Below are 22,289 nucleotides of genomic sequence, written 5' to 3'. Positions count from 1 at the left end.
ATGGAAGTTCCACAAATCAACGTTGTTCTATTAAGTGTCGTTAAACAATTAAATAGCATTCAACAGGTTGAAGCGGAGCTTTGATACCAACGTTATCGATTAGTTTCAGTTTCTCTCGTGCAGACGCTTGCATTGAATGGACGCTCATACCACCACTTTATTGTATCGATAGCAGAAACGTTTGTTTTCTTTTTTGTCGGTCCGCGGTATCTTGATCAACTGCGCAGCAAATTATTAGACAAAGCACCGGGGGCCTAGCCTGGCGGGCCATCCTATATCATTGAAATGTATAGTCTGGAATCGAATCATTCACCTGCTTAATCCAAGGGGCGGGCAGAGAATTGTCTTTCAAACTGCCTAGGCATGCAATAGGCCAGCGCTACACGACCATATCCGTATCCGGGTCGGCAAAACGGCAAATACATCCTTCTTGAAAAAGGAATGACTTAAGTGCATTGTGTTGCTCTACTTTCAAAGAAAAGCACAAGTCCAACTCCTCCAAAGTTGACGCCAACGCCGATTCAAACAACCGCTCTTCATTCACCATAGCCACCTTCCTTGTTGTTCACCGTCGCAGGGATGTCGTTATCCTGTTAAGCCCGCATTTAAGACTCTCTAACGAAATAAGAGGCTGTGATTGGAGAACATCCACGGTGTTAAGCCAATAGAAATTCCTATGGTTCGATACTAGACGTACAGGCTGAGCAAATTAATTTGCCGCCGCTAGGGTGCGTCTAGATTTCTAGGCTACCGGCGGCCTAATTTCACTCCAAGATTCCGCGGACCAGCAGTCTCCACATTGCGGATCCACATCAAAACAAAACTATTTCTTGATTGGTTGAGAAATCCTATTTTCTGATTGGCCGATAGGTTAGTAACTGAACAGCAGCCCTCTGAGCTGAATGAGCGCACAGACAGCAACGTTGTGTGACACGTTAGTAAAATATAGCCCTTAGAAATTTCTGTGCGGGCAAGTTAATAATTTCTCAGAGTGAGAAATGCCATGTGTGGCGTGTGAGCGTGTGAAGTCATTGAAATGCGTGTGTCTCACGCTCAATGTGTGAGACTTGAGAGGTCTGTTCATGACTGTCTGTGACTGTCTGTAGCCAACGGTTTCACAGCCTGTTCATTGACAACACTTGCTCAGAACAAGTAGCCTATCCCTAGTCATACTTTCGTTCACACGATGACTGACATATTGTCACATTCTAAACATCTCTCTCTCCAAATAGGCTTAATCTTTTTATTAGTACTAAACAAATTAAAGTGTATTCCATAGCCTATTGTTATAGGTCACTTTTAAAATCACGTCATTTTATATAATTATATCCTGGCCATGGATGCATTAATCATTGCATCTGTATTCAAAAATGTCGGGTAAAAAGCAATTAAGCATCCTCTCATTCACCCTGAGAGGACAGCCCCCTAAAAGGTCCAGGTTAGTGGATGCTCAGAGGTGGTGAAAAGGCCCATTATTGAATTGTCAGTGCCATGTGTCAAATCATTTCTTTTGCAAATCTGAGCAATTACAAATTATACTTTTGCCCCATTTTGACTTAGGAGGGCATTGCTCCTACATAGGCTACTTTAGCCAATAATCAAACGTCTGCTCTCTTTTGGAAAGCTAAAACACTGTTAGAAAACAATTAGAATAACTGTGTGATGTACTGACACAAAGTTACAAAGGCTAGATTATTCTTTTATTTTTCTACTGGATAACAAGCATCTTTGAACTGACCACATTTCAGCCCTCTAGGTCTTGACTTGATATGACTTAGTCCTAGCATTAGGTCTTGTCATGCTGTGTGCAAAAGTAGATCAATATAGAATGACAACATGGGTACTGTAGACCATTATTTGCCAAGGTATGGTCATGCATTTGGTAAAATGCCCTATGAAAACTCCCTATAGGACTTTGGGTTATCCAAAATGCATACTGGCAATCAAATGCTTACTGCATATGAACCCCACATAAGCATAATCTTGGCCTCAAATGAAAGGTAATACTCTGAAGTTTCATGCTTGCATTTGGATTGTATGCTACTTCAGGTTCTGATATGACTACACTAAATATGGAATAATTACAAAAAATACAAATCTTTACAATTTCTATTTCAATTCAATTGGTGTGTATAAGACGGGCTATATTTCTGCACAAGTAATATTGGATCAACTGGTAACTGACCTGGGGCTGATGTATGCTAGCTGGTGATGCTAGTTGCGCGTGTAAATCCTCACACCCCTAACCTTAAGAACGGCTCTAACCGCTGAGTTGGAAGCTTGGGCTTTTAGCTCAGTGGTTAGAGCGTTCGTGCCAGTGTGTGTTGACGTGGCGGGTTCGGGGTTTGGGGGGTGATTGTCGACGGGGAATGTCACTCTTGCCTGTCCTCAAAACTTGAGAGCCCTGTTGATGCTATGCCTCTGCTAAGTAGCCTAGTAATGTTTCAAGGTCGGCCATGCAATAACGCCTGGTTACAGTTAATTTATTTAATTCAAAAACAGTCTATGAAAAAAAAAACGAGATTTACAAAAAATGGTACTAACCTACATGTAACGACTATTTTTTACAGTCTATGGTAACGACACGAACAGCAAAGGGTTATCTCTCTCTTGCAAGAGGGAGAGAGGAAAATATTAGATTTGGAAAGGAATTCTCGCGTCACGTGACACTCAAAGTGTACACTGTAGGCGTGAAGAAGCAGGAAGTCGGCTAATACCGAGACTGTGGTGGTCTTATGCGGGAGTAAGTCACAAGTAGGCTACATGTGTTGTAGCTGACCACTCAGACCAGACCACAAAAAATGTATTCATGTAAATGATTGATATCAGAGTTCGTCTCTTTCAGTGGGCTGGTCTTAATTCAAACAAGGAAGCTGCTCCAGCGGTGTTGTTGCCGCGCGGAAATGTGAAAACAGTTTGCCGTTTAACCGGAGAGGGTTAAGGCGGTTTAACGATAGAGATTAGCAGTGGACCACATCCATAACAAAAATGATAATTTACCTACTCATAACGGTTGTGTTCGTTGCTGTTTATCCAGTCCAAACGTTAGACAATGGCCTTGCCCTGACCCCTACAATGGGATGGTTGCACTGGGAGAGATTCATGTGCAACACTGATTGTGCCATGGACCCTCATAACTGCATAAGGTAAGACGCCGAATAATAGCAGAATATGACCAAATAAGACAACTATAACAGAAACAACTGTGTCAAATTCCACATGTTAAAATTCTGAAGAAAAAAAATGTTTTCATAAATGTACAACTTTGAGAAAGATGACCACCACACCACAGGTCTTATGACCACTGCAATCATGTTGTAAAATATGACACTTCTAGTTAATGTCTACCCTGGATAAACCCAGACGAAACCTCATAACAGGCTGCTGAATGTCACCCATCTTTCCCTGAAACGACTAACCATGAAGGATGTCAGCACTGAATTTCATATCGTGAAGTGAAAGTCACGTGATTTCTCCTTTCAGTAACCTAACAGCTGACACCATTCAGCAGTTATCAGTGTGTCTGAAGAGCAAAACAAGTGATATGATATAAAATTCATAAGGCAATTGGCTGGTTATAGGCTACCTCTTGCACAATAAGATATTGAAAACCAACTCAATCAGTTTACTCCTGCTATCAGTCAGTCAGACACCTTCATAATTTTGCCTGCTCAATGAGCTACTTCTTTTTAATCTGTTGTGTTTTTGGACACACAGTAAAACTCCACATCTCTTGTACAAAGAATGGGCACCAACAATAAGCCCAATAACGATACAGTGACCTGGAACAGTTCTCTCTGACCCCTCAACCTGTTTGGCCTGGCAGGGAGGAGCTGTACATGCAGATGGCGGACGTGATGGTGAAGGAGGGTTGGCTGGAGGCGGGCTATGAGTATGTGTGCATAGACGACTGTTGGCCCCTTCACCAGCGGGATCCCCAGGGACGCCTGCAAGCCGACCCCAAGAGGTTCCCCAGCGGCATCAAGAAGCTGGCCGACTACGTGAGTGACCGCTGCTCAGATGGCCGATTCTCAATAGGCCCGGCCGGCCGTGGCTGCTGCTGCTATACTGTCGTTACTATTCAATTACAAAACTGGATGCTGCTGTTTAATGACGTGATGTCTGTACCGTGGTCAGGGCTTTGTCAAATCAACATAGTGGTTCATGCAGTTTTATTGAAAATTAAAAGATGACCCATAGTGTGTTTCATAGATTAGACAGAATTAATCACTGAGTAATATTCATTGAGTTTTTATCTCTCTGTCTGTCGCAAGTTTTGGTTCAAGATACTCTGTCTATGTTATCAGGAAGACCTTATTTAGTTTATGCAATACTGCCCTCTTCAGGTGTAGTTTTGTTGATACACTAAGGCATCACAATGTGATATTACAAGTTGTATCTCTCTCAGGTTCATTCTAAGGGTTTAAAACTGGGAATCTATGCTGATGTGGGGTCCAAGACTTGTGCTGGCTACCCTGGCAGCCTAGGTCACTACGAAACTGATGCCAAAACCTTTGCTGAATGGGGTGTGGATTTGTTGAAGTTCGATGGCTGCTATATGAACTGGACTATGCTCGGAGAAGGTATGAGACATTTCCCTCATAAAACATTGCAATTTGAATGGGATTGTAATGTTTTACCCTCTGTTTCTGTTGACATATTGAAGGTTATAAGAATATGTCCAGAGCTTTGAATCAAACGGGAAGAAGCATTGTTTACTCCTGCGAGTGGCCACTGTACGAGTGGCCGTATCACGAGGTAAGCAGGTGGCTAAAATAAACATTTACTGGTCATTTATTAGACTAAAAGAGAATAAAATAAAAAATAAAACTTGCATTGGACAAAGTTTTTACTTTAGGACATGGCTTAATGCGTGTAAAGGGAAACTACATCATTCTAACTAAGTTTACTAACTAAACAGACAAAGTGTGTACACAAGAGCTGTTAGTAGGTCATGGTGTGGAAGCTGATTTAAAGTGGTGGACTATCTTCCATCCTCAGCCAAATTACACAGCGATTAGGGAGACTTGCAACCACTGGAGAAACTTTGCAGACGTGTACGACTCATGGAGTAGCATTAAAACCATTCTGGACTGGACAGCAACCAATCAGAGGATCCTCACCCCGGCTGCAGGACCCGGCGGGTGGAACGACCCAGATATGGTACTATACCTTCATATATCAAATACTTTGCTTGTTTGAATGGTGAAAAATCCCTACAAATGTTACCTTCTGCATTCTGCAGCTGGTCATTGGAAACTTTGGGCTGAGCCATAACCAGCAGCAGTCTCAGATGGCCCTGTGGGCCATCATGGCCGCCCCGTTGCTGATGTCCAATGACCTGCGAGACATCTGTCCCAAGTCCAAAGAGCTGCTGCAGAACCGGAGGATCATCGCCATCAACCAGGATCCTCTGGGGAAACAGGGCAACCGGACGGGAGTGGTAACAGCTTTCATTTCATTCGGTTGCTGAATGTGTTGCATTACTAACTGATTCAGATCATTCCTCTGTGCTGCGGTGCTGTCAATTATAAGCAAGCAAGTAATGCAGAGCACCACAGGGATGTGTAAAATACCTAGTGCCTCTAAGGGAAAACCCAAAGTTTCCTCATTTCTTGTACCCTGGAAATCCAGAGTTCTCGCGAGAGCACAATGGAATTGTCTCTGCAAGAGACTCTGGCAATGAGCAATGATGCACGTTACTTTTACCCCTTGCATTCCGGGGAACTAGTTAAACTGATGTAGGCAGCGCTGCAACGTGGAGGACAGTACACATTGGTCATCCGATTGCGTCGAAGTCCGAAATCATTCAGAGTAAACATGGTATAGTGTTCTCCGATTGCGTGCAGTGAGATTTTTAAATGCATGCTTGTTGCCGCCCCTCGAGTTGGGCCATTATTACATTGTTCGTGGCCAGAACCTTAATCTTTCTAGATTACCAGGGTCTGGATTTTCCAGGCTACATTTCTTGATGAAGAGCAAAGGAAAAACCAGAAAGGTCGGCGTCTGCGCCTACACTTTTGACCCGTGTATTGCTTGGTGTGTCCGCTCCCAAAAAGTAGTGATCGCTTAGGGTAATGAAACAAGGAGGCGCACACAAGGCTTGTGTGGGAAAATGTGTATTATAGCCGAAAAGTTACAAAAGAAGTCAGAGGCTAAAACTGGAGCAAGAGACGTTTCGGACCTAGTCCATTTTCAATGTCTCCAGTAGGAAGCGCGTGGCAGGTTTTCCAGTGTTATATAGGGTGACGTGTCAGTTCAGGAGCTCCCCGTTCACCATAAGGTGGAACACCATTAAGAGAACCTGGGTAGTTCCCATTACCTAATGAATAAATAAATAAACAGATACATTTCTAGAGATCACAATGTGCAGATATACATATGAGAAATAACAATTATTATAAAGCATTTGAATGATTATACATTAAGAGGTTATAGAAAGCAAGAAAGAGCCAGTTCTTCATTCATCCCCAAAGGATAGACCGTTTTCAATGTAAAAATCCAGAAGCACTCTCTCTGGAGTAATCTTTTTTCCATATCCCCTCCCCTACGTGCAGGTGTGATGTGTTCAAGCACAGTATATGCGAGAGAGGACACAGGATGGCCCGCTTCATTGAAATGCCGTGCCACTGGCGACTTCTCGTCCTTGTGCCTAATGGCACTGTTGTGTTCGATGATGCGTGTCTTCACTTGTCTGTTAGTCTTTCCCACATATTGTTTTTTACATGGGCAAGTGATTAGATAGACAACATTTCGGGTGGAGCAGGTCGTGAATTGCTTCAGTTTGTATGTTTTGTCGGTAACAGAACCACTGACGGTATTTTTCTTTATATATTCCCTGCTTAATCGCTCGACACCGCTGCGTGCATTAAAGTTGTCAGCCTTGACCAAGAAGTCTCTTATGTTCCTAGCCCTGTGATGGGCAAAAAGGGGCGGGTCTGGGAAAAGGGCACAGCATGTGTCATCACTGCTAAGAACGTGCCAGTGTTTTTTGACAGCCTCCTTGATCTGCGCGCTGTGCTTGCTGTACGTAGTGGTACAGACCATGGAGGAGCGCTTGTCTCTTTCTGTGGGGGTTGAGGTGCGGAGCACCTTATCTAGAGCTTCGTTCAGGCATGTACTGTGATATCCTCTCAAACTAAACTGTTTGTACATCCTGGTTATTTCCAAATTGAAATCTGATGTGTTGGTGCATATGCGTTTAGCTCTGAGGGACTGCGTGTAGGGTAAGCCACGTTTCAAGGCAGGTGGGTGCGCACTGGTGGCGTGTAAGATGCTGTTCTTATCGGTTGGCTTCGTGTAGAGCGTCGTCCATTTATTGCGCCCTTCGAGGTGTACAACAGTATCCAGGAAAGACACGGACTTTTTGTCAATGACTACATTGAATTTGATGGAGTGTACCATGTTGTTGAGATATGTTACAAAGTCATTAAAGGTTTCCAAATGGCCTTTAAACAGGCAAAACACATCATCCACAAATCTCTTCCATAACACAATGTTTTCAAAAAAGGGATTGTTGTTCCAAATGTATCTCTCCTCCAAGTAGCCCATAAAAAGACATGCATAATCTGGGGAAAATCTCGAACCCATTGCTGCCCCTTGTGTTTGTAAGTAGAACCGATTCTCAAACAGAAAAAAGTTCTTATGCAAAAGTAAATGGACCATATCAACCAAAAACTGCGTGGGGGGTTGTGAATCAGTTTGTTGGTTCAGGAAGTGCTCAATGGAAATGATGCCCTTATCATGCGGGATGTTCGGGATGTTATATAGTGAAACTACATCCATGGTGGTCAAGAACATGTCAGTGTGTTAATTTGGGCATTGGAAAGCTGTTCGATGAAGTCATTGGTGTCGCGTAGATATGAGGGGAGTTTTACGACCAGTGGTCTTAAAATGCGGTCAACATATAATGAAAGAGGCTCCATGAGGCTGTCATTACACGTAACAATTGGGCGCCCTGGAGGCTTGACTAATGTTTTGTGCACCTTTGACAGGATGTATATCACAGGAGTCACAGGGTGATTGATGAAGAGCAAAAAATATCACAATGACAATTGTGATGTGACATTTATTAATCAGTTATGGACTTCCTTATCATTAATCCCAGTCAAGATGGAGTATGTCACAACTGAATAGATGGAGAGAAAAAAAACTGTGAAAACATTTAGATTTAAAGAATTGGCTGGATCATCCAGTCATCTTGTACTCTATCAACTACTTAAAAGGACAGAGGACCAGTCCCACATCATGTTGTATTTAAGCCAGTGATAAAACACTACAAGTGAGTGGAGGTAACTTGCCGCCTTAACACTACTACAATGTCTTGTTTTGGAAGGTGGACCAATTTGAGATATGGGAGCGTCCTCTGTCCGGAGCCAGGCTGGCCCTGGCCATCCTCAACAGACAGGAGATCGGAGGACCGCGAGGGTTCCCCCTCACACTGGCTACTCTGCCCAATTACCAGTACTGCAACCCCACGTGTAACGTCACACAGATCCTGCCCGTGTACCAAGAGCTGGGGGTCCAGGGTCTCTTCACTAAGCTGGTGCTGAAGATCAACCCCTCAGGCACAGCGCTACTGACCGTACGTCACATTCAGGACTAGTGCTGCAGCGAACGGTTATTTTCATAGGTTGATTAATCTGATTGTTTGAGATTAAATGATTAAGTGTTTCATAAAATATCAGGAAATGGTGAAAAAAAAAAAAAATCAATTTTCCTAAAGCCTGAGGTGGTCCTAAAATGCCTTATCCACTTGCCAAAAACATGGAACATTTTCATCTTTACTTTTCTAAGTTCAAAAAGCTGCCATTAGAGGATTGAGATTTTCCTTAAAAGTGACACTTGCTAAACAGTTAATTTTGGGTAACAATAGTTGACAATTGCGTTCTTTAAAGTGCTTTTCAGGAAGCGAAGATTAAGGGTCAAACAGACACAAGCACTTTACATCATGGGAGTTTTTCCACTTGCACTTGTATGTCTAACACAAGACTACCCAGCTGTAACTAGGGCACCACAATAGACTACAGGCACAAAAGAGATTACTACAGGCACAAAATGCTTAATATAACTTCTACGAAGACCATTTGATGGTAAACAAAATTGTAATAGGCGAATCGTTCACCTAGTGTGGCTGTACAGCATAAATGTAGCGCGTCGCTAAACTGAGGAAACCTTGTCAGCAAATTCCAAATTAGACATTTGGACTTTTGCCCAAATTGTGCAGCCCTAGTTGTAACAGGTTTATGCCCTAAGTGCATACAGCAACAGATAGCTTGAAAGGTTTGCTAGGTGTGTACGCCTGTTGTAAAATGTTTATTTGAGCCACATGTACCATTGGTCATCTATATGGACAGGCAATGTGAACAGGCTGAAGGACATTGCTGAAATCTACATGCCATCTCACATCCATACTTTGCTTTTGGGAGAGCAATTAGAACAATATGTTGTCGGTTATTAAATGTAATTTGCTTCTATCAAACTCAAATGAATTGAGAAGCCTCTTGCCACTCTGAAAAAACTTGAAATGAATCATGGAAATGGCATCACAAAACTTGAAGGAGCCATTCACTTTGTCCCAGATTTCATAATGTACTCCACAGGTTCACACTGAAATCAGACAGATGCTTCAGTAACCTATCTGCTGATAAACCATTCTCTGTAAATAAATCCATCAGTCTTTACCTGTAACGTCTGTCGACTTTCATTCATCTCTGAATGCATTCTCAATACCACCAGGAGTGCCATTCAATGTTATAGTTTAGTAATGAAAACAAATCAGGTTCATTTTTAGCACTTTATTGAAAACTGACAGAAAATTGAAGTCCAGACAATGACTGGCCCAGCTTAGAACTGGATGACCTGGCCCTGCAACACAGAAAAAGAGGAAAGGGTAAGTCTTCTGCAAACAAAAGATCTATACTGACACTTAACCCCCTGCATGTATCTGCTTTTGTAGTACCAATATCACAATCTTATTGCTCTGAACCTTACTAAACATTGTTCCATCATAACAGCAGAAAATTATAACAGTATGACACCAAAACACAGAGCTTCTGATATGAAGAGCTGAAGAGAAACAGTCAGTGGTTTCAACTTTGCATCGGTTAAATTAGCATGATGTGTTCTGTAAATGTAGCATAAAGGTTTTCCCCACTCATGGACTTATAGGTTTTGAAGGTAGGTTTAACTCTGATACATTCAGTTTAAATATTTAAGTTACTTCCTGAATTTTCCATCACCACAACACAACCATGAACACAAATGACTAAGAGCACAGATTAAAGCACACCACCTTCCAAGCTTTGATTAAATAACAGTTATACTCAAATCTACAGCAAAACTCTGCCAGCCATGGCAAACCAACCACATGTGGTTGAAATGAAAAACAATCTAATATTTTACAAATTAATTTAACAAATCCTGACCAAAGTCACTATGCAATAATTAACCATTGGTTCTATTAAGACTATAAAATGAACAGATCAAAGTTTAGATCATTTTTCATTTAATGAGGGAAGGACAACCCCATGCCCCCCAGAAATTTCACCCAACCAAAATATTGGCTTGCACAACACCCAGTGTTTCCAAACACAGAAACTCAAACCACTATCCAACAAGTATTTTATGCTAGGACTGATTTAGATTTCTTGGTACGTGCCACTTGGACAACTAAACCAAGGTCTGCAAAGACAAATCTTATATTTACAAAAATCGTGGAAGTTAAATCTCAATGCATAGCACAACTAATTTGTAAGCCAAGCTTGTTGAAGGGATGAACACATGTATTCCGAGCTAGAAGTAGAGACAAACAAATAAGCAAGCACCCAAGGCACACACTGTTAAGATAATAGGTACACATAGCCGAGAAGTTCCATCTGAGCTCCACAAACACAATTGTATTTTTTGGGGAATAGGCCTACTCAATAATTAGAACTGCAGCAGAAAAGCCAATTAGCAATGTATGACAGAAGAGAACGTCAAGGTTAAGTAATACGGATAACGAATCCAGGATCGGTGAAGTGAAACCAAATAATTGCACAGCACAGAGATCAATCTCTGATCGATTGTCAGTGAAATACCAAACAGCTCAACCATGAGTTCCAAAAGGCATTCAAATGTTCCCTCTGCAGTGCCCAGGGACAGACTTGCCTTTCTCTTCTTGTCTCCACCCAATTCAAAGTGCTTGCATCTTTTGATGGCCAGCATTCTCTTGGATCTGCAGTTAGGCTCCACACACTCAAGCCTCAGCACAATCTTCTTTGTAGTCTTAGCCTATCATTTCAGTGCACAACAGAGCAGAAATTAAGATAATCACTTGCAATGATAGATAGATACTTCACTGATCCCCAAGGGTAAATTCAAGCTCTTGGTAGCATACAGACATCACACAATATGCACTTACAGCAGAAAAAGTAATACAAGTATATAAATATAAAAACCACTGATCAATAAAGACAGTAGAAGACAAAACAATTACTAAATCAATTATCCACATAGTGTGCTTAGGGATGTATAAGCATGAGCTTGCAGTGACAGGGCAGGGACTGAGCCTGTGATTCTGTATGCATGGTAATGCTCTATGAGAGTGAGTGTGCAAATAAGTAAGTCCAACAGTGCAACATGCCTTAGTATAAAGTATAGTATAAGACATAATATATAAGGCTTAATGACTTAGTAGCCTTCACGTTCCTCCACACACAAACACATGGAAGATGCGTAAGAAATGCGATGTAGGCCTACATGCCATCCCAACGTTTAACGTTACCCACACGTTCAAAACAGCATGGCTTACCTTTTTCCTGAAAATAGGCTTGGTCTGGCCACCATAACCACTCTGCTTACGGTCGTATCTCCTCTTACCTGTAAAACAACGTTACGTACTGATGATTATCTTTCCTCACTGTTCCCGTGCCAGCTAAGGCGCGTGCTAGCTCAACGCTTACTCAACGTAGACGTTTCTTCTTAATCGGAAATTGCAACTTTACTTACCCTGGGCGTAGAGAGAATCCTTGCCCTTCTTGTACTGGGTAACTTTGTGAGGTTGGTGCTTTTTGCACTTCTTGCAGTACGTTCTGCGGGTCTTCGGCACGTTCACCTAAAAGCACAGCAATGGGCAGTAGCACTAGCTTCATTAGCAAGCAAGCTAAGTACATTTAGCTAAATGTCAACGCTTGAGAATAATTTCACTGCCTCAATGGGGACTTCAGGCTAAAATTCCTCACACTAAAAGTAACATGAACTAATAGAACAAATACAATGTCTAATGCCATACGACAAGGCCGTGACACTTCGCCATAATATGGGAAAAGGGGCCAGTGATGTTCACCATCGATTTATAGCAAGCCATACACTTCAATGTTTTTTAAAGTATCCCCGTAAAATTATGGAGCGTAATAATATAACGAATGCATGGCTTAACTTCTTATGAATTCGTAGAATTAACGACAACACAAAATTACTTTGTCAAACTAACGGATTACTTAAGATTTAACCGATCAACGATTGCTCAAAATTCCACTCACCATGTTGGCGAACCCGTTGCAGCAGGGAAGAGAGAGTCAATACCGGAAGAATTTCCTAATAAAGGCTTGTTGGAGGTCATCTTTCTTTTTTTGTTGTCGCCCTCTTGCGGTGTGGATGTTTAGTCTGGCCTAAACCTTTTACCTTTCTTAGGCACCTTTTTTGGACATCTTGTCATTTTTTTGGACATCATATTGCTTTTAGATATTGATTTTCTTTTTTGTTAATTGAAAATTAATTTGCAACAGATTTTCAAATGATACTCTTTACAATAGAACATTCACCTAATGGCCTCCTTACACCAAACAACTTTGACAAGATTTGGGAAAGATTCTTCAAAGACTGGAGTCTTTTGAGTAAAGCTTGAATGGGGGGCTTTAGTTAAAAGACTACAATCTTTTAAGAATCTTTCCTAAATCTTGTCAAAGTTGTTTGGTGTAAGGTGGCCATTAGTCAGTATAGGCCTAGCACAGGGGTTTTGAACTGATTGTGAACCAGGGACCACCATTCTGATTAATTACGTAACCCCAATAGCAATGTCCTCACGGACCACAAGTGGGCCTCGGACCACTGGTTGAAAACCCCTGGCCTAGCATATACTGTATAAATAGTATAGGCCTGTAGGCTATTTGACAATAGGTTAATAAGCAGTTTAAGTTGAAATGACTTCTACTGTCTAATTGTGCCGAACAGTGGATGTAAAAAAGGCGTAAACCAACTATGGTCATCACCTATTCAAGTGATTGAATGCTGTCTCTTGAAAATAAGAACAGACTGGTGAATAAAATAGGCTAAAACTACCTTAAAGTGTGGAGCATATAGGCCTAGAGATGCAATGCATTGTTAATGTTTAATTTCTGATGACTAAATTAACATGAGCTCATATGAAAATGAGCAGAAAGAGCAGGAAGCAAAAGGGGAACTAAACAAAGTCAAATCCTCTCAAAGGGTGGGGTTTATTTCTCTACCGTGTGTCACAACCAACTTACAGTGTAAAACGCCTAGAGTTCTCCTTCATCCACATCAGCTCTTTAAACAGCTGTCATATAACACACATTTGACAGTGGAGAGAGTCAAGAAGACAACCAGGTAAGCACCATATTTTGTCTGTTTTTCTTCTGCCAGTGGGGGTCCCTCTGTGATCGGGCACACATGCAGACACGATCTTGCGTTAGTGTGGCAACACAGCACAACACTACAATAGTGTGGGAACACAGCTGACAACCTTGGCAAGTGAATGCAATTGCATACATGGATACTCAGTGGCATACAAAACATGGCCTATACTGTTGCTGTTTTGTAGACATAATTCTGTGACAAAAACTCAACATGTTTCAAAAAGGAAATGGTGGTCTGCTAAAGTGAGAGTTTTACTAAAATCAGTAGCATCCCAGATCTGCTGTCGTATTTGCTATGTATTACTTTTTGACTATAACTTATGCAATTTCATTTGACAAAGGGGATAGACAGGGAGATAAAGCAAGCAATGCTACAGTCCCTTTTGGTTCCTCTCAGCTCTTCTTTTTTTTAAACCCATGTGATGGGTATCTGTGCCACACTACTTCCACAGTTCTCTGGACTGTTTAATCAAATTGACTTAGCATGTTCAATTTCTGTTATACCGTGGATACTCCATGCAAATTCAACGTGCAATGTTGAATAAATTTGCTTTGGCATGCAAATGGTCCTGCTAATGTTGAGAGAGAGGCCTATGGCAATGGCCGGTGGGCTAATTATCCATTATGTTGCTTTCATAGTGGGAGTAACTAGTTTGTTGTACGTATGTCTGATGAAGTACGAATAGAGTAGTAAGAAAGCAAAACCCCGCTGTGAAATAGCACACAGCAAAACTTGAGTTGCTGAAATTGTGCCAGCACACCGTGCCAGGGCTAAAGCGTGGCATAGGAAGTGTATGGTGTGGCATATGCATAGCAAGTGTATGGTGTGGCTTTTAGCTTCATTTGCACTGACTACTGGTCTGGCATTAGCCATCTTAAACCCAGCTTCCAAGTGAACTTCAGTAGAATAGTTTGACTCAGCACAACCTGAAGGCAAAGTCTTAAAACATGTTTTGACCTATAACAATAAGATCAGACATGTTATGAACATCCTCATTTTGGGGGTTGATTTCTAATAAGCTAAACTGAGTTTTGTTTGGGGTTAAACCCCAGAGACAAAAACTAAAGCGAGCAACTGCAACCCAACCCCACACTTCCCTCTCACACATACAGATGTCATGGCTGAGTCTTTCAGTCTCAGTGAAGAGTACAGCGAGTTGAGAGTATTTCAGCACTTATTTTGAACTGCATGACAGACTGAAAGAAACATGATGTAGCTTCTTACATTGAAATAATAGCTTCAAACTCATTTTTTGTGATCCTTTTTTATTAGCACCGTTTATATCATTCAGACATGTAAAATAAGAGTCTGCAACATGTATGACAGTTACTACCAAATGGTGTAATACAACCCCCCACACACACACACACACACACAGCCATCCACCCACCCACCCACACCCTTCCACAGAACCTGCACTTCAAACTAATTCTGATGGAGCTCTGACTTATAATAAGGTGAATAGCTTCTCTGTCATTGCCTCTGCATGGTATTGCACTTAAGGCTTACCTTGAAGGGTCATGACCCTTTTTGACACTTGGTACCAATTTGTGGTGCTTTAAGAGAACTCAGATATCTCTAGGCCTATATGACTGTTTGCAATATAAATATAATGTTGTGGTTAGGATTCACTTCTGGACAGATAGCTGTGGCCATGTATCTTGCACAAAGTACACCCCCACCCCCTCTCACACACAAAATTAGCACAAGGCACTCAGAAGGCTATCAGTCAGGAAGCCCTGTGAGAGAAGACATGCAAAGTTATTGCTCAACACATAACTGCTACTTTTAGGCCATGATATCATGTGTAAAGCATTTAATGGTTTTGTGACCAAAGTAGTAATATTGGTCAAAGTAGTATTGCGACGTAATGTTCTGTGGTAGTGGACAAATGATTTGTAATAAGATCTTTGGACGATCAAGGCTACCAGTAGTTGCTCAAATGTACCCAAGAGCACAATCAGGTTTTTCAGTTTTTCAATTGCTCGTGCTTTTGGTGGCTGATCAGTTGGCTCAAGCCTGCAACTCACACTGCAGACTGTACCTGTGGATTCACAAATTGTAAATTTGATGTATATTTCCCATTGGCTCTGTGTGCCTTCTAGGCTAATGTGGATGTAACATTAAGTATTATATTGTCAGGTTGCATGGGTTAGTTAATGCACAAAGAACATTGTAAGCTTCTGCTTGTACTGAGATGTGTAAGAATGACACGGCAAACTGGACGTCACAGAACTGATCCTTCTGGCTGATTCTCTTCCTTTGCACTGTAGGGTAGCATTAATGCAACTTCCCCATTTAATTATATTAGCATTTGTCCCTTCACATAACCATAAAATAACTCAAATACAATACAAGGGGACAATTATAAAATTATCCCAACACCATCCAAAACAGCAAGGGAAATCCTGAAGTATAGTTCTTTTAAAAGGTGAGACTAAGAGGATCTCATGATGAGGAAGGTGTGAACGTGTAAGGAGTTTTGAAAGTGTTGAAAAAGTTTACACCAACTCTGCTGTTGCATGGTCGACTCTCACACTGTGGTGACAAAGTGACAAAACTGGTGTCAGCAGCAGCAGCAGAGAAACCAGGAAATGCTGAAATGGTGTTTTTAACAGAAGGTCTGCTGGAGTCTGCTGTGGCCCAAAGTTACCATGGCAACACCTGGAATGTTCCATCTTATTTTTCCATTGCATCCTTGCCTAATGTGCTCACGTGGAGTATGGCTATAAAGCAACCTGCTTTTTATCCTTTGGACCCTTTGAATAATGACTTTGTGAGCAGATGTACCCATCAATGTTGTAGATACAGACAGACACAAAAAAAAGATCTACTCAAAGGGGGCATGGCTTACTAGCTAAGCGAAGCCAAGGAACAAAGCTTTCACTATCCCAAAGACTAAATGATTAACAAATGGCCATATCTCTCTCCACCTCTTGTTCCGGCTCAGCATTGAATCAATGGAAGCCTTGTGATGTGTAGGAGGTCGACAGACAGCCGCAAAGATGTGACCGATAAAACTGCTCTGGGCTCAGTTTAACCCTTGTAAGGTGTACGGGTCTGTGGGACCCATTTTCAATGTTTGCTAAAAGACAAATTATTCTATTTATTATTTCTTCAAATTCAGACTCATTGGCCTTGGCTCATTTTCTGTGAAGAACATTAAGATAACTTATTTTCAATGACTGCACATGGTACACCTACACATAACTATTACATATGTGGTGTTCGGGTCTAGTGTGAGTGTAATTATTGTAGGTGCTATACCTTAATTGTGTCCTCGTCCTTACTGGGCCTGCTCTGTGTGTGTGTGTGTGTGTGTGTGTGTGTGTGTGTGTGTCTGACTAGGTGTCTGTGTGCGGGAATGTTGTCTTTCTGCACCTGCTATAAAGTTACAAAATTGTTACATTTCAAGCATGTGCACCTGTTCTGATTAAGTTCTAAGAAATAAGCACCAATAATGATCAAAAATCTTGTTTCTATTTTTGTACCTTGTTTATAATTGAATTTCCTCATTTTCTCACAAAAAAACGAAAATCATTACGATCATAAATGTAATCTCACAGGGGTAAAAATAATAAATTATGTCTATATCATTGGCAATTGAGCTAAAGTAAACATCTGATAAGTATTTTTACATAAATTGTTGTATTGGCTGTATTGATTAAAAAATTGTTGTATTGGCTGTATTGATTAAAAAAAAAGGCTAATAATGTGGTGGGTCCACTAGACCCGGGAACATTGGCTGAGTAACAAAAATATAAACACCTTACAAGGGTTAAGTCTTCACCCAGACTCAACATGACAAGGCCTTTAAAAAATATATATATTTAAAAAAAAAAAAAACGTTGACAAAATAACATTTATAACTGACTCCAGTGGCTTATTTGGCTTGATTAACCATTGAGATCACATGGAGAGCAATGGAAGTCTATTGTGGATGGGGTGGGATGTGCTGTAAGCTGCTGATAGGTTGAGACTCTGTCTGGATAAGTGGCTCGGTGGTCTAGAACAGGGAGCAGGAAGATATGGGTAAAGGAAACAGATGTGCTCAGGCAGGAAGCCACAGCAACAAAGTGTCATTGACACAGCATGTGGGCCCTATGCAAATGTCTGGTAATCAGTCTCCAGATACCTGGCCACTTCCAGCCTCTGCCGGGCTGGGACAGGCTCATCTTCAGCATCCCAACCTGGAAATAGGAACGTATAGAGGCCACCCTTTGACTGAATCTTTCGCCAACTCCCCTCTCTAGTCATAGAGAAATAGGTTATGCTAAAGATAGCCTATGCTAAAATTCTAATTTGATAATGAAATAATCCAAAATTAATGTTTGAGAAATCTGAGCCAGTCACAAGGAAAGTTGTAAGTTTAAAACACCTTTAATCTCACATGGCAGTTAAAACATGCTGTTTCAGCATAATAATAGCCTTCATCAAGGCAAATCAAATTTGGGCTGTTTTGTTGCCTTTGGACTGTTCCAAAATGCTTGTTCTACATTTCATTGTAGTATTGCCTGGCAATACTAGTTTTCATACATGGCATCACCTAAGATTACACTTGGTAAACATTACAAGCTGCTGCGCAGCGCCGGCAATAGCTTATCATGACCCGGTGAACAGTGTTTTCCCCGACGCATTCTACTGTCAGTGACTGACTAGAGAAAAGTGAGGTTCTGTGTTCCATTCATTCCTTTTCAGTGGGGGCGTACGACGGAGTATTAGGGCCACACATGAAGGAAAAAATAGTTTTGCCATGACGAGATTAAACTCGACATGTTGACTTTAAAGTATATATGAGTTTGATACTGCTCCATTGGGACTTAATTATGGGGCGTGTTTCTACCGATACAGGGGGGGAATGCCTCTGCACTCAATTGGATAGACCTAACCAATCAGAGCAACAAAATAGCTTACCGTGAGGTGTAGGAAGAACACACTAACCATCCTTCTTCTCCACAAATGCTTAAACATTGTTTATGGTCTTTTGTAAAAGTTATTGTGCCGTCAATCTCCTACAACACTCATTAGCGAGATAATTCTGTTGAACACTGATATGCTACAAACATGTTATAAACAGCTGGGAAAGGCTGTTGCAAATCCCTCGAACAGGTGGTCAATCAGAGATTTCAAACGAACGAGGGAACATGTCGCAATGCAACAGCGCTGTTTTCCCTTGATGAAAGTGAAACCATGAGTTTTCCCACATCTCAACTTTGGCCAAAGTTGCATTTTCCATATGGGGCCATGTCTCCTAGCCACAGCGTTTTTGTTACAAACATAGGCCTAATCTAAGCGTGCTCAGATGACTTGATAGACAAGGAGCTGTTGCTCACCTGTCCATCAATGTAAAGCCCGATTGAATGGTCCACCAGATCTAGAGCGAGCATAGTTGCTCCACAACGGAGCAATGCCAGACCGAACTTCCCGACCTCAAATGTTGTGGGCCAAACTAAGTTCGGCTGGCACCCAGGCTAGAGATGATCTGCATCTAACTGAGAGCTTGTTTTCCTAACATCTCCATTGTTAACGTGGAATATGTCTCTATGCAGGCTAGTGTCAAGCAGTGAAGAGATTCTGCAGGTAGCAATGTTCATGTCACACTGAGTCAGACAGAAGACTGGCCCTGCTTGCTTTGCTAGGTATTTCTGTCCCTCCCAAACTGCGTTCCTCTAGATTTGATGTCAACAAATAATAGTTGATCTGCTGATTTACATCTCTCAAATCTGTGTCTGTAACCTAGGCAATGAAATGAATTTGATTCACTGTTGGTTTTTAATGACAAATGAGTAACAGTCTATGCAACTATTAGCAAACTTTTACATAGCCTTCTTCTACCCATCGCTCACATCATGTTTGCTTGTCAACTGCTCACCAGAAATGAACATTGCATGACACTCCTCTGCGATCCAAGACAGGTTCTCTTCGAGTTGTTTATTTTTCAATATTTATGTTAACTAATCAAATAGCAAACATCCTGACTTACATCCTCATATGCACATCTCATTTCCAAATATAGCCTACAGACATGACACAAGTTATCCTTAAAGTAAAAGGCACCTAATTAGACTTACACACCACTAATACAATGTAATCATGACATTACATATATCGGTATAGGTTGGTGTTAAAAAAGTTGAAAAATATGAAATATTTAAATGACAAAATATGACTTATGAACTCCAAAATATATTTAGGCCTATTTTACACCTAGGCCAATATATATTTACACACACACAGCTCTAGAAACAAAATTAAGAAACCACTGCACATTTTCCTGATGTTATCCTACGGTTGCTGAGTGACACTTACATTTAGGGCTATAATGAGTATACTATATGGCATATAAGATTGTAGTGTTACAATGTACTGCATGACCCATTCCAAATGTATTGTCTCTGATATAATAAATACAACACATTGGGCTTGGCAAGAAATTTGGCAATACTACTTTCACACGATGGCACCCCTGGAACCAGCCCACATTTCCACCAGTTTTGAACCCCGAACCAAGGGTGCATTATCAAGTTATTGAGATGCATAAACGGGGGAATGATATGAACTGTTGTCCCGTAAAAACGGCAGAAATTACCTGTCTAAAATGGTTGTTAACGTCTGCAGTGTGGTGCTAGTTAGTTTTGTTTACTCATGGCAACAGCTGGACGGAAAACTCATGATCACGGAAAACTTAGCCTTCTCCCCTCTGAACCAAGGGGGTAGGCGACTGTTCAGAGGCTAGAAGTCGATCACTTCTAGCTAGCATTCCATTGGCTCTCATTCATTTTCACACCTTTCACACTGGCGTCATAACCTCGGAACTCACTTTACGCCTGAGTAGTAAACTTTTTTCTGTAAACAATGCTATTATGACGTAATGAGCATGTGACTTAGCGTTGCACAGGAGCGAAGTAACCGTATTCTCTGGATAAGAAACTCAAAGGCAGTCAGGGGAAAAGTCCACGGGAAAGATATTTAGGAAAGTATCGGGGGTGTTATCCAGCTGGTGAGCACCAGACAGGACAGGGAGTAGGAGGCCGCTGTGTCTTATGATTTAGGTAGGGCCTGTCCAGCTAGGAAGAGAATTAGATAAGAAGGCCCTATTTCCCCAAACTGGAAAGAACCAGAAAACCACCATTTTACATATGTTTCCTATGCATTAGACAGGTTTGCATATAGTTTTATGCATGATGGGAAGATGGTTTCCACCAATGTAAGTGACCCTGGTTAATGCTGATTGGTGAAAGGTGTTTTTGGGATGACGTGAGAGGGTGGCACTTCTCGAGGGCCAAGGGGTATAAAATACACGCCACTCATGCAAATCCTGTGTTGATTTAATGGAAATGTCTTGTGGTGGGATTATTTTTTGTTGTATAACTAACACCCCTCTAGCATGTTTCACAAGATTTCTGTGAAATCGCTGCATCTTGTTTCTCTCTTATGGGGGATTTGTTGCATTTTCTTTGCATTTAATGCAAACAAGACATGTGAAGCAAAAAATAAAGATACATAGAAAGCACATGTTGGGAAACGTTTGTGCGCTTGTGACTGTTCCTCCATAATCAAACCATGGTAGGTGCATGTTCCGATAAAAAAACAAAACGCCACCCTGATCATCAGCAACTTCAGAATAATTTACATTTGTAGATACTAACCCCGTTCATATATTGTCTGTCATTTAGTCAAATATCTTTATCTCCTTCTGATAAACAGGTGGAGGCATCATGTCAGAAAGCTACCTAGAAGAAATCTTTATAAAACGTTCACAACAGAAAAAAAAGACTTCTCCGTTGAACTACAAGGAGAGATTATTTGTTCTCACAGATGACAAGATTTCCTACTATGACTATGATCCTGAGAAAAGGGTAAGCTGTGCACTGACCATCACTCACACATCACATCCGGGAACTTCCACGTGCTGTTAAGGATCTCTGCTTGGAAACAAACATGGCTCAATCATTTCTGTAACCAACAGAAAAAGAAAAGTTTGAAAGGCTCAGTCGATCTCGAAAAGATAAAGTGCGTGGAGACGGTAGAGCCAGACGACAGCTCTCCACCTGAACGACAGTTTCCCTTCCAGGTGAGCTTCTCCACCCATATGTAGGTGAACATCCTTACTAATGAGCTATAGTAGACATCTTATCTTATCATTCATACCCTTTCCAGTTTCACTGTTTCACTGAAACTCAATAACTTGTAGTGCACAGTATGCCACATCAGAAGGAATATATTGAAAAAATTGTTGTAGAATGCAATGGTGATCAAATGTGATCTAAAAAGGTAGCAATTCTTTCAAATCTATAATGCTTTGAAGTGAATCTTCATAGGATATAGATCATGTATATTCTGTAATTCCTGACAGATAGGAACTGAGATAGGCATTGATTGTTTTCTTGTCCACACTACACTTTACATCACTAAGCCAGAGAGCAGTTCCCCTGATACGCTCCAACCACAGGGGGTAGACAATCTGACTTCATGAAAGTGGATATTGAGAAGTGAAACCAGGTCTTTTGAAAAAAAGGCTCATGAGCACAGCAGGTGTTGCAACTTTGAATAACCAGCCCCCCCACCCTCCACACACACAGACACAGACACATTAATGAGACATTCAACCAGTGTGGTCATCAAGTTTTGCTATGTAATGCTTAGTT

At 41.3% G+C, this 22,289-nt stretch overlaps 2 protein-coding genes and 1 long non-coding RNA gene across 4 annotated transcripts; 2 read left to right on the top strand and 1 right to left on the bottom strand.

The window, feature by feature from the left end:
- Positions 1–2,712: 2,712 nt before the first annotated feature.
- Positions 2,713–9,683, top strand: gla (galactosidase, alpha). Its single transcript, XM_048231764.1, has 7 exons — positions 2,713–3,146; positions 3,827–4,001; positions 4,409–4,583; positions 4,667–4,758; positions 5,002–5,163; positions 5,246–5,443; positions 8,336–9,683. The coding sequence occupies exons 1-7, from the start codon at positions 2,989–2,991 to the stop codon at positions 8,603–8,605; spliced, it is 1,230 nt and encodes a 409-aa protein (XP_048087721.1). The 5' UTR covers positions 2,713–2,988; the 3' UTR covers positions 8,606–9,683.
- A 99-nt stretch (positions 9,684–9,782) lies between these two features.
- On the bottom strand, positions 9,783–12,599 carry rpl36a (ribosomal protein L36A). Its single transcript, XM_048231766.1, has 5 exons — positions 12,525–12,599; positions 11,992–12,097; positions 11,795–11,862; positions 11,152–11,274; positions 9,783–9,867 (listed from the first exon to the last, which is right to left on the bottom strand). Exons 1-5 carry the CDS (start codon positions 12,525–12,527, stop codon positions 9,847–9,849), a joined length of 321 nt encoding a protein of 106 aa, XP_048087723.1. The 5' UTR covers positions 12,528–12,599; the 3' UTR covers positions 9,783–9,846.
- Positions 12,600–13,509: 910 nt separating this feature from the next.
- Positions 13,510–21,867, top strand: LOC125286730. 2 transcript variants are annotated; one of them, XR_007192233.1, is made up of 3 exons: positions 13,510–13,611; positions 21,349–21,500; positions 21,611–21,867. It is a non-coding gene; the product is annotated as an uncharacterized LOC125286730 (long non-coding RNA). The 2 variants fall into 2 exon arrangements; XR_007192234.1 differs by lacking the exon at positions 13,510–13,611 and adding an exon at positions 20,574–20,848.
- Positions 21,868–22,289: the final 422 nt, after the last annotated feature.

The sequence above is a fragment of the Alosa alosa genome, chromosome 21, assembly GCF_017589495.1.
Source record: "Alosa alosa isolate M-15738 ecotype Scorff River chromosome 21, AALO_Geno_1.1, whole genome shotgun sequence".
NCBI classification, from domain to species: domain Eukaryota; kingdom Metazoa; phylum Chordata; class Actinopteri; order Clupeiformes; family Clupeidae; genus Alosa; species Alosa alosa.
The sequence above is the reverse complement of the archived record's forward strand: the minus strand, read 5'-3'. Positions and strand labels throughout refer to the sequence as shown.